Here is a 12,393-nt window from a genome sequence, read left to right as displayed (position 1 = left end):
TCTTGTGATTTAGAGTCGGAGAGGTCCATAAATACTTGTTTTGCCTTTTTTCTTCCTCCTCGCTCTAGGAAGCTAGAAAGTCTCTCTGAGTAGCCAGTCAGTCCCAATGATGAACTTAACACTTAGAGCCTTAGTGCCCATCTTCTAAAATTTCTAATAAAATTGCATGAATATTTAATACCCAATTATTAAATATTTAAAAATTTAAAACTGAACTAGTTTGGAAGTTAGCACGTGATGAATAATTCAGAATCGGGAAACGAGACTTGGCGCTTGGGCTGAGATAGATGTTACCTTTCCCGTCTCCCTGCCCAGAGGTGATTTTGGTGGTCCTGCCAGTCTTGGGACCGTTTGTGGGCATTGCTTGGAGACTTCAAGCCTTTACCTTTTGCTCAAGAGCATTAGCACAAGGTTAAGGGAAATAACCCTCCCTATCCATAATAACACCTCAGACTCCTGCGACGGCAATACGAGCTCCAGAGGCTGGAATAATGAGATTGAAAGCCTGGTTATCCAGGAGATGGCTCTGTTTCCAAACATCTTTCATGCTTCAGGGAAAAAAGATTGCTTGTCTTTACGTCTGTGTCACATTCCTGCAGTTTTGTTATTTGAAAGCCCCTTTTCCCCTCTTGCTGTTCTGCTGCTCCGTGCTGAACAGCGTTTCATTCAGCTCCAGCATGATCATCTTTAAAGGATTGTTTTCATAAAGTGGACACCAGAAAATGAAGTAGAACATGAAAAATATGCCAATAAAAATAGGGCAGAACCTCCTATCTTGTGAGAGGAGGTCCAGGGCACTCAGAGGAGCGCACGGAGGAAATGTCTGGTGTGATTTCTGAGCAGAGTAAGTGCCTTTGGGGCCTGCTGCAAGAGCACGAAGAGCAAAAAGAAGGGTCTGGGGAAGGTTTGACTAGTTGGCATCCAGAGTGCTTTCAGGCCAAGAGCAATATGTTTGCAGTGCCAACACTTCAAAACACTATTAAGGGGATAAACGGGGGAAGGAAAAAAAAAAAAAGGATTGAATAGGAGTGAGTGGAGGCTTTTTAGAGCTTAGTTTCCTTTGGAACAAAAGCCCTAAAACAAACTCCACAATCTTCTCTCATTAAAAACACAAATAAGGTGGCATGCTGCAGAGACTTGCCTTTATCTGTTGCAGTGCAATTGTATTTTCATCCCCGCTGGCTGGCTAAAACGGTGTGCGTTTTTCCTCGCTGTCCTCCGCGACCCTCCAGCCTGCCTGCGTGCTGCGCACAGCAGAAGCGGTTCCATTAGCCCAGGCCATGCAAACAAATGAAATGGCAGGCTGACCTTTCAGCAAAGCCGCCTTACCTAGGGATGGGGACACTGGGCTTTGTCTCAAAAAAATGAGTTCTGGAGACGATAATGGTGTTATAATGTCTGTCAAGAAGAGAGGCAGTTCATGAGTAGGAAGGGATTTAGTCCAACGTGGTGGCATGTGCTTACTTACAACCACTCTCCAAATAGTCAGGGGGCCTGCAGGGTTTAGAGTTTGGTCTGTGCATCCCAAATAAGAACTAAAGGATGTCTGTGTGGTGCCCTGTCCCATCTCAGACTCTGTCTTACAGCACATAGTTATTTGATAAGCTACTTCAGAAATGGTAGGAATCTCTTTAGGTGTTTATTAATTCTATATCTAGATCCATCTGCCTGCAAAGCTATGATATCTTTGTGTTGTGAGCATGGACTTCGCAGTGCAAGGGAGAGAAGGAGCCAAGATACTATAAGTAACGTAATCTTGGACACTATCACCGAGTCCAAATAGCATTTCCATGAGTCTCAGCATCAGCATGTGAGCATAGAAAGTTCCTGGAGGAAGAGCAAAACAGCTGTGCTCCTGGAAAACCTTGACATCATCTCTTGCCAGTGATGAAAAGCTCGTGTTCGTAGCCTCGGTGAACATCATTAGGTAACAAACTTTAAAGCACTCTCTAATGCATGATTGAATATTGTCCACCCTGCACTGTGAATGACTATAACTCCTGCAAATAATCTTCACTTTGAGAAGGAACAAACAAATATTTTAGGAGCAGTTTTTCTGTGTTTGTTTTAATAGCAGATGTTGGATGCTGTTTCAGAGGTTTAAATAGCATCCAGTGTTTTGGGGTAGTAGTAATAGTAGTGATGTGCCAGTGGAAACAAGATAATGGGCAGAGTGCAGGGGAAGTGATCAGAGAGGGGATAAATTCACCTACTAGATGCTTCTGCAGACCACCCCATGTAATTAACAATGTGTGTTATATGTGTTAATTATATAGTCCCTAGGATTAATTCTTACATTAGACACTTGAGTGGTATCAAAACCGCTCTTTTTCTTGGAAACAGCCTAGTGAAGAAGTTGATTCTCCTTCCTCTGAGAAGTGATACAAGTTATGTCCCTGTTCTTGCTACCGGACTTCCCTGAACTATAGCCTGTGAAAAGTCCCAGTGACGTGGGTTTTGGGTTTTTTTTGGTAACTCCAAAATAGATTACCTGGAAAACAGGTAGGCTGGAAGACTTATGCCTAATATTTGCTGGCTTGTTCTAGAAGCAAAAGGTAACTACTTTCCTGTAAACTTAAGCGACACAGTATATTTGTATTTTTAAGGTGAGGCTATTTTTTGCATCTGAAGTTAATGACTACCTCCAGCTCTGGCTGACATCACTTTGTTCTGGGAAGCGCTGTTGGTCTATAATTGCTGTATGGAAGGGAAATGTGGCTAGAAGACTTTAATCATCATTTGGGGGGTGGAGGGAAATGTCTTCCTGGTTAGTTCACAATTTATGACCAGTGTGACAATCCTAACTTCCAAACAGTTTGTGCCATATCATACTAATTGGTGAAATCCACCTTGGGCAATAAATAGCTCTCCTGAGGTTAATTTATCCTGCATCTGGGGTGAATGTTGCCATCCCCACTGAGTTCTGTATTGCTGCAAGCAGGCTGTTCACATCATTTAAGTCAGTGATTTTAAAGCTACCCAGGGTCTCTTTACACAACACTGCACTGCCTTCACTGAGAAAACATGGACACGCTCTGGGGGTGGCTGAGGAGCTGAGCTGGGCTTCCAAAAGCCCACTTGTTTCCTGCCTTCCCCCACTCCGAAACAGCTTTGCCAATGAGGAAGAAAAGGGCAGAGAAAGCTCCAAGCAGTGCCCACGCTGGGATCCCCTGAGGGAGCCTTTTGCTCGGTGGTGGTTCATCCGCCAGGGCTGAATCCTGTACTTAGGCCAACTTCAAGTGTACTTGTGAGTTTTTCAACCTTGCATTGTAATCTCAGGTTTATCAGGAGAAGAACCCTTTACTTAAACCTAATCCATGCTATATGTGTGTGTAGGTACTACAAGAGCTTCTTCTCTCTAGTCCTCAGTATCCTGCTTCTTTCACCGTAGCCTTCTGATGCCCTCCGACACTTTGTGCAGGTTATCTGAGGATAAAGGTTAATTATGGACTTCCCTCCAAGAAATGGTACCCTTGTAAAGATAGATGTGTTGTCTGAAATGGGGACTTCAGACAAGCATCTTCAGTGAAGAGAAACGTATGGGAAATTTTCTTAGCGGAGAGTTCTTGGGCAGTACAAGAGCTGTAGCTGGCCATGGTGGCGGAGACCTTTACTTGTATCATGCTGGCTTTGAAAACTCTTCGCTGAGCTGCTGGAAGGGCAAGCTGGTGGCTGGAGGAGGGGGCTGGGAGGTGCACTGAACCATATGGTACACAGACGGTTTAAAAATAAACCAGTGTTGACTGATCAAATAAATACCATTTAGGTTTAAAATTGAACAGCCAGTGCAGTCTGTTGAATATAAAACTGTTTTTACCTTCAAGAAAAGTTATAATTCATGGTTGTAATGTCACAAATTGCAAGTTTTGCAATGAGTGTTTTGAGTCTGCCAGGCTGTAAGGCTGAGTAAGGGTAGCGTGGGGCTGCCATGCCGGTCAGGTCGTGTGGTCCCTCTCCCCCGCTCCCTCACTCACCCAGGCCATAAAACACACCTATAAAATCTAGCAAAGCGAATTTTATTTCTTAAAAGCAATGGTCATAAACTTGCCTACATCAGAAAATGCTCAGCTCTTCTTCTATTAGCCTTTGTTTAATATGATACAATTTATTTTTATATTGTGTCCTTCACAGAATATCACAGAACTCTTTCCAGACACTGTTCCTAATAAATGAAAACTGGAAGAGAAAAACTCAGCTTGGGGTTTGAACAGGGGAATGACTGGAAGGGTTTCAGGTGCAGAAGGGCAGTGTTAGAGTTGTGGAGAGTCAGGAGTCGCATGGGAAGGATCGACCTGCAATAGGAGAGCGTAATTAAATAACAGTTTGGGGGTATAGGTGGGAGTGATGGATGGGTGACATTGCATGGCAGGCATGACGTTACGGAAATAGAGAGAAGCAGCTTGTGTAGATGGGAGAGAATAAGGGTAATTATGGGCTTGCTTCTTGGAATTGAGAAAACAGCATTTCCCTTTCCCATTATGGACCTGGTGAGAACAAGATGGTAGGTACTGGCATCCCTTCTGTAGGCTGGAAGCAAAACCTAAGCAGTCTGTTGTTTAAATAGAGCAGGGTTGGTAAAAATACAGTATCCTCCATAGCACTGTTGGGAGGCATCTGTCTGAGGCATTCTGGCAGGGTCAGCAGGGACGGAATTCATGTGTAAATACTTTATCCTGTGTGTGTTGCAGTGAGTGACCCCCAAACATGTTACTAAGGGAAAGTAACCTTTAATGGAGAGTTAGAAAGGACTTCAGGCATTTCTGAGAGAGAGAGATATTAGCTGGGATCACAACTGAATTAATGCAGCTATATGGCTTGTGGCATCTTTGAGGATGGGCAGAACGAATTTGTGTTTTCCTGGAAACGACTAGGGATACGTTTAATTTCATGCCACTTCTGGCATGCTGAGAGCCACATTGTTTCCTCCTCTTTCCCTGGGGAAAAGGTTAAGCGTGGATTTGGTTTTCTTTGGTGTAGAGGCTGCTATTGCTATTGATTGACCTAGCTGAACTCGGAGCAAGAGCCAAAGTTGAGGTATTTCCAGGCAGCTGTGAACATTTTCAGATGTAAAGAGTGTAAAAGCAATGGAATAAAAAGCAGTGACATTTTCAATATGAGACCAAAAAAGCCCAACTCATATTTTATTTATTTATCCAAACTAGTTTGAATTATTCATTAAAGGCGATATAAGTGTGTGAAAATACAAGGTGTTTCAAGAAGCAGCATCGTTAGGGGGAAGTTAATCATTTGGCAATATTAATTTTGTAACAGATTAATGATTTTTCAGTGAGGATTTTTTTTCCCCCATTAAACTCTTCAGGATGGGCAACTTTTTGTGCATACTCTTGGCCTGAATACAAAGGAGATGGGGTAGTATGATTTCCAAATATTTTCCTTTTCTGTCTGTTCCCCTTTATTTTTTTCCAGGCAAAGTCAACAGCCAGTCATTATCCCTGACCAAGGCATAACCTGCCAAATCTCACACTTATTTTCTCAGTTCTTATTTGTTTCATTAATGCTTCGGTGAGGGATGCTTCTCTGGGATGAAGGATGTTTATGGTGTGACCTTCCCCATCCATGGTTTCTGCAGCGCATACCTGCAAATTCTCTCACCTGTTTTGTGCAAGTGGAACAGAGTTGAACATAGGACCTCACACAAGTGCTCTAAATACAGGGATTCTAGTTTTCAAACACTGTCTTTTAAAGATAAAATTAAACCTAATTCCCCAAATGTTGTGAAAGATCTTAAAGGACATTCAGTGTTCTGTAGGTGGTGGATAGAGCAGGTGGAAACAGTAATGCTGTCATCAGAAACCTGCCCTATTTACGCTACTTGACCCATCCTGAAAGGATCTCCCTCTGTTCAGTGGCCTCTACGGCTGTGCCTTAAACATTGCTCTGAAATACGCTGAATTGCACTCTGTGCAAATGGTGACTTTTAAATCAATTTTTCCTGACTGTGCTAGAAATTTGGTGGGAATTAGTGGTATTAGGTGAGGCTTAAGAATTACTGCTGTCACATCTTTGAATTCAGACACACAGCAAACAATGAGCTGCCTCTTAGCTTAACATCTTCACTTGGTGGGGGAAATATTAGAAAGGTTAATTACTGTCACTGAGTCAGTGCATATGCTGCTTGTGCTCTTCTCTGGGTGCAGGGAATCTGCGGCGCCAGGGCCGTGCAGGCAGAGCCATGGTGCAGAGAGGCTACATAGGTACCCAGTGCCTAAAAATAGGCATCCTCTGCTGTTTTAGACACCCCAAAGTGTCTGAGACGTGGGCCTGGGGCTGACTGGTATGACACAGAACCTGTAGGAAATCTCTTTCCTGCAGAAGCATGGTGGGAAGCTGTGAAGGATACCCTAGGGTGTCTCAAATGGCTTTGTTTCAGCAGTGAGATCCCATTTTCCGTTTCTCAAGTCTCAGGTTAACTTCCTACCAAGTTACTCTTTCGTGAATCCTCCTCACAATGTGGCTTCTTGGTTATGTCAGCAGAGCCCTCAAAGGAAAGCAGGGGAGTAGTTTCAGTCCTGAGTGCTGTCCTGAGTTAATCTGGGAATAGTCCCTAGTCAAATTGTTTCCATGGGATAAATACTGCAAGAGGTAGGCATCAGCAGTTGCTATAGCTCAGCTATTGAGGACTGCAATTTAATTGGGCATAAAGGAAGAGCAATCTCTGTTCTCCAGTTAGGGTTCAACGGACCTTTCACTGGGGGCAGTTGCAAACTTAAGCATTCCTATCGTGTCCCTGTACCTGCTTATGTTTTTTCTGCCCCGGTCCCAAGCTGTGTCACTAAAGAAACACTGTTGGGGATTTGCTAATGGAGCCACAGAGGGCATGACAGAGCTTTGTCCTGTCCCTGGCTGGTGCTGTCACATTTGGCTGTGTCTACATTAGCAGTTACTGAGTTCAGCACCTTGTACCAGTGGCTGACACGAGACATCTCTAACAGGGAGATAACGTTTTTTCATGCAGTTGAATTCCTTCAGCCAGGACATCTGACACAGTAATACACCAAAATTGCTGCAGGCACTGGAAAGAGGGCCAGGAGGAACGGTGGGGAGGAGGTGAGGACATGCTGTTGGGAGTGAAGGCTTGCTAGTCCTTCAGTTAAATTGGAAAACTCAGGATTTCTTGCATAGAAGACTGATTGTAGTCAAGAGTTTTTCCTTTTTCACCCTGAGGGTAGTAGAGGAAAGCAGTTGCCATCACTTAGTTGCTATTCTAGATTCACATGGTTGTCGTCTAACTAGGCCAGCGCTGTTGGGTGGATGATAAGGCTGCAACCCAGTGGGTGCGAGGATGCTCCTGATGGCCATTAGCAGTACCAAGTCTGAGAGACAAAACAGTGGAAAAGGCGCTAACTCTTCATGAATAACGCAGAAAGCTGTTCAAGGAGTTCATGAATTAGGGTGCTATCCACCTCCAAGGTTATAAAAGTCAGGAAAGGCAGCCTCCAAGATGCAGTAGGAAAAGGCAGATTTACTTTTCCAAGGCTAGGCTGCATTTATTAGGAAAAAAAATATTGCTGTTAGACATGTGCAATATATTAAAGGCAGCGCTGTCTCTGACAGCGGCGAAATGTTATTTACCACTGCAATGTGGTCACTGAATTTTTACTTTCATATATAGGATTTTGTCCTTAACAATTGCATAGCTGAATGAAGACTGTGAGAATATTGAGGTCAGAGCTGCCAATTAACCTCCTGATTTCAGAGACTGATTACTCAATTAATCAAAGACCAGACCCAGCTGAGATGATGGGGAAAAGGTTGTAACAATCCAAGAAAGGGCTGAGCTAATCACGCAGTGATGAGTTTGGTAGGAATGGGAAGGTGGGTGGATTTACCTTACATCCCCCAGCAACTGGAGGGCTGCCTGTATAATACTGTTTTAATGAACTGGTATGTGATGTTCCCCAAGACTGGCTTGCTGCCCTTGATAAAGCAAGTTAGAGCTGGGGGGAGACCTGGAGTAAAGGAAATACTTTGCTCATACATCATGTCCACAAGCTACTCAGGAATGTGGAGCTGAATTAACCGAAGGTAAGGAGTTGGCCAGCGTTACCTCTCGCTGCGTGGATGCTCTCACTGAGAAGTAAAGGGACACGTAGTTCTCTTTAACCATTAAAGAGTCCCTGTCCTTGCCTGGGGATTAAGCTGAATTGGATTAAGGCCAAAGTACTTCTGAGCAGGGGGATCCTCAGTGGCATTTAAGGCACTTTGACTTAACACATTGAATTATCCTTTTGTCCCACCCCCAGCTCCAAACTAAAGCAGTACAGAAGATAAGAGGAGACTCGTGTTCTCATGGCGCGCTTGCGGCTGCTCAGAGGTGAATCATAGGCAAGTCCATGGCCTTGCAGTTGCCATCCTACATTCTTCCTGCACTACGCTTAGGAGGTCAATGAAAACACTTTTCAGCAACTACTTGAGCAAAAACTTTTCCAGCTTGCTTGAGAAACAGTAATACTTTAGCGTAGGCTGTATAAACCCAGCCAAAAACCTTCCTTCATCCTCAAGCAGTCATCTTGCTGAAGTTTCTTCTGTCCTAATGCTGGACTCTGAACTAACTAAAATAAAGACATATGGCCTACATGTGCTGCCATTATGTCTCTGATCACAGCACAGACAAAGCCTTAAACCTCAGAATGACAAAGAGGTATCTGAGTGAGGAAGTCTATTTGTTTGCTGTTAGAAAGAGTCAGGGTTTTTTTCGAACTCTGGACTGCAGTGTTGATAAAACAGGCTGACTTGGGAGACATCTCTAGTGTATATTAAAGTAAAGCCAATCTCTGTAATTAATGGGGGGATAAATCGAGGTTTAATTACTCAGAAGGCACCTTGGGTGAAAGATTCATGGTAATCGTTGTGTATCCTCTTGAAGGATTCACAGTGCTGGCAGCTCCCTTTGTAGCAATAAAATACAGGGTGAGTGGCAGGCAGTCTCGCAGGACCTCTCTTCTAGGGACTAGTCCAGTTAAGGTAGCAAATGCACAGAGGCAGTGGTACTCTTCAGGCTTTTTATCACAATAAAAGCCCCTTCCCTAATCTTAAGGGATTCCTAAGCAGTGTGTCAATTTGAGATCAAAGCACTTACAGTCAAATCAAGAGTACGTTCGAGGAGATTTCCCTTATAGGCAGCTTCCTCCTGATGTAACCATACAGAGGCGTATTTCTTACCATTTTTCTGCCTTCTTGCTTCCTGTGGTGTAATGCCTTTCTCTTGGGTTCCATGTAGAAAATAAGATGTGTGCATGTGGCAAAATGGATGTAATAGCTTTGAATTTTGTAGCGTGTTGTTACAAGGCTGGCTGAGCAAAAGAAAAATCCATCCCACCAAGACACGTCTGTTTTCTTTATTCCCCAGTTTATTATCTTTTGGTCTGCTGGGGCCAGGAGGAGAGGAATCTAGCTTGCCTGTTTCTTTACTCTGCCTGCTTAATTCACTTTTTAAAAATTTAATTAACCTTTTCAATTCACTTAATTTGGCTAGCACTGTAAATATGGCGCAAGGGCTCTGTGCTGATGACGTATAACAAAGCACCCATTTTCTTCCCCTACACAGAGCTGAAGAAGCAAGTGGAAAGTGCAGAACTAAAAAACCAGCGCCTGAAAGAAGTTTTCCAGACCAAGATCCAGGAGTTTCGCAAGGTATGCTACACACTAACGGGCTACCAGATCGACATCACGACTGAGAACCAGTATCGACTCACCTCCATTTATGCTGAGCACCAAGGGGACTGCCTGCTTTTTAAGGTAGGTTTGTGCACCCCTGGCTGCACCTGCTTCTTTGCGTTCATGGTTTTCAGCATGCCAGAATGTATTTTCTCCTCAGTGATCAGACTGGAAAATCACTGCCCCCCTGTGATGTGACAGGGTGTTCCTTATGAGGGAAGTAAAGATCCTTTCTTCTTCTAAAAAATTACATTAGCAGGTTTGTCATCTGGTCTCCTACTTATATATCAAAGTCAGGAGTAAAGAGAAGAGACTATATGTGCATAATACCTAAGGCACCTGGCCTTGCACTTCACCTTTTTATGTTACCAGTTATATATGCCACCGCAATAAAACCTTATGTAACCATCAAGGTTTCATCCTTATTTCACCGTGAGATATATGTCCTTACTGTCTTTGCTATCCTCTAGCTTGTCTGCATGTCATCATCTTGTCTTTATGTAAATTGGAATTCCTTTTGAGCACATCCTTGTGTGTGTGAAGTGCCATTTATGTGAACAGCACAGATGAGTAGCAGTAACAGTCTGTCTTCTGCCAGTCTGATACCTTTATTGGTCTAGCGAGGTGGTCTGAGGTGGGGTTCTGGCTTGATAGGTGCTGTTTTTCTTCTGCGTTAGCTTCCAGCTAGCACAGTTGGGTTGATACATTAGAGAGCACAAGAGTCATCAAGCTCTTAAGTTACATCTTTATGTCGGTTCAAATGTCAACAGCCCAGGTTTACAGGTCAGTAGGAGAACATTCTTCTCGGTGACAAACACAGCTGGCACTTGAAATCGTACCTGCCTCCCACTGATCACCCTGGAGTGAGTCTCATTTATGGGAAGGATGAGGGTTTTGGAGGCATTCCGTACAGACTCTACAAGCAGGACCTGGAGAAGTTCTGTTTCTGCAGACCTACTGCTGTGTGCTGCGTGTGGATTGCTGCAGTATTGTTTCTTTACATAACAGGACAATCATTTTCCTGTTCTGCAACTCTAGACCCTCAGAAAAATACCCCCACCAAATAAAGCAAGTGAGGGTAAGTATAAGACGGCACCTAGGATCCTTAGGAACACTAGGAAAATATCGCCCAAACTGTTGTGTTACTTGGCCTTATGACATTTCTGGACTGAGACAGATGACAGCAAGAAAATAAAGTTCACTGTCTGGGGAGGAGGATGACTGTTGGGTTTAAGGTACCATCTTTGAATCCTGAAAACAATTCTCATTGAGATGGTACAATGCTGCTAGCTCTAAGACCTCCAGAGGCCTGTGCTCACACCCATAGTCTTAAATGTTTAGTGAATGAAACTTCAGCAGACTCCTGGAGATGTCTGTCGGATGCCATGCCCAGACAATAGAATTAGCAGTTCTTTCTGCATCATAGGAGAGATGGAGTGCTTGGAGAAAGTTAAGAAAACATGAGAAAATTGCATGCTGGCCACATGAACAAGAGCTGGCTGGCTTCTCAGTAGTTTGTCTTCAGTAGGATCAAATATTCCTTCATGTTATGGCAATAGAAATAACTTACATGCAAGGGAATGAATAATCCAAGTGGGGATTCCTCTCCCTTAACACTCTTCTTGCTTTCTCTTCTTCACTCAAGTCTTTATTCCCAAGTATGTGCGGAGGATGGTGGCAAGTGTCGCCAGGTAGAGCAGCAGCAGTTTCAAGATCTCACATTTCCCAAAGCCAAGGGTGGATTGCTTATTGATTCATGGAATTCCTCAGCCTCTCTTACCTCACACGCCTCTTCGGATAAGAGAAGCAGATTTGCTAATTAGAGCCTGAACAACAAAATCTCAGACTCTTTCTCCCCGTTCAGTAAATCACAGACAATTCCCACCGTCTGCAGCTTAGAATAGCAGTAGAATATAAACAACAAATTATTTCCTTGCTGAGTCCAGGCAGCTGGTTCTCATGTATGTACCAAGGCTTGAATCTTGACTACGGCTTCCAGCAAGGTTGTGTGTTTATGTGGAATTTCTGAGCCATAGCAGACTGTGGGTGTTTGTGTGCATTTCATTAACCGAAAGAGGTCACAGAGCAGGGAGTGCTATTTTTATTTATTCCATTCAAGCAATTTATGGAACAGGGTCTATATAATTAAACCAATGAAGTCCCCTGGCACTTTACAAGCTTCTGTAGTTTGCCTGTAAACTTTAGAGCGTATTTCAGTAGCACTGCTGGTGGCATTTAATTTTCAGTGAGGCTTCAATAGCAGGGATGCAGTAGGAGCTACTGTAATGTAACCCCTTCAAAGCTAAATGAAGATGAAAGATGTGCTTGGTTTTCCTGACCAAGGTATGCTGTTACTGTAGTACAGCTTGTTATCTACATGCTGTATGTGTCCAGCCAATTCATGTTAATGAATTACAGCTTCAATGAAAGGGTTAATCACAGTGCCATGCTGCGAATATAAATGACTGCGTCTATAAGTGAGCACTGAATTCCAGTGAAATGGTATCAGTATTTATTGGCAATCCTTATCGATGCAACAGATGAGCTCATCAACTTGAAGGATGTTCCAGTGATTTTCAGACACTCTGTGTGTGAGTGCATAGGCAGCAAGGCGCATCTCAGACTTCACAGCTCGCTCTGGCTTGTTTGCTCGTTTTTATTCTTTTAATTAAATGCTGTGGAAAGCGGTGCTACAGATTCCTCACCAGGAGTTTA

The 12,393-nt window shown here is 43.5% G+C and overlaps 1 protein-coding gene across 6 annotated transcripts in view; it reads left to right on the top strand.

Moving 5' to 3' along the window:
• Positions 1-12,393, top strand: part of MAD1L1 (mitotic arrest deficient 1 like 1) — a 385,042-nt gene that overhangs the window by 280,815 nt on the left and 91,834 nt on the right. For all 6 annotated transcript variants that reach the window (XM_087732706.1, XM_087732708.1, XM_087732710.1 and 3 more), the window contains exon 17: positions 9,569-9,759. In XM_087732706.1, the coding sequence (XP_087588832.1) occupies positions 9,569-9,759 (191 nt within the window). The remainder of the gene's footprint in view (positions 1-9,568; positions 9,760-12,393) is intronic.

The sequence above is a fragment of the Nipponia nippon genome, unplaced genomic scaffold, assembly GCF_047370975.1.
Source record: "Nipponia nippon isolate SJK-2023a ecotype South Korea unplaced genomic scaffold, ASM4737097v1 scaffold_5, whole genome shotgun sequence".
Classification (NCBI taxonomy): Eukaryota; Metazoa; Chordata; class Aves; order Pelecaniformes; family Threskiornithidae; genus Nipponia; species Nipponia nippon.
Note: the sequence above shows the minus strand (reverse complement) of the source record. Positions and strands in the feature narration are given on the sequence as shown.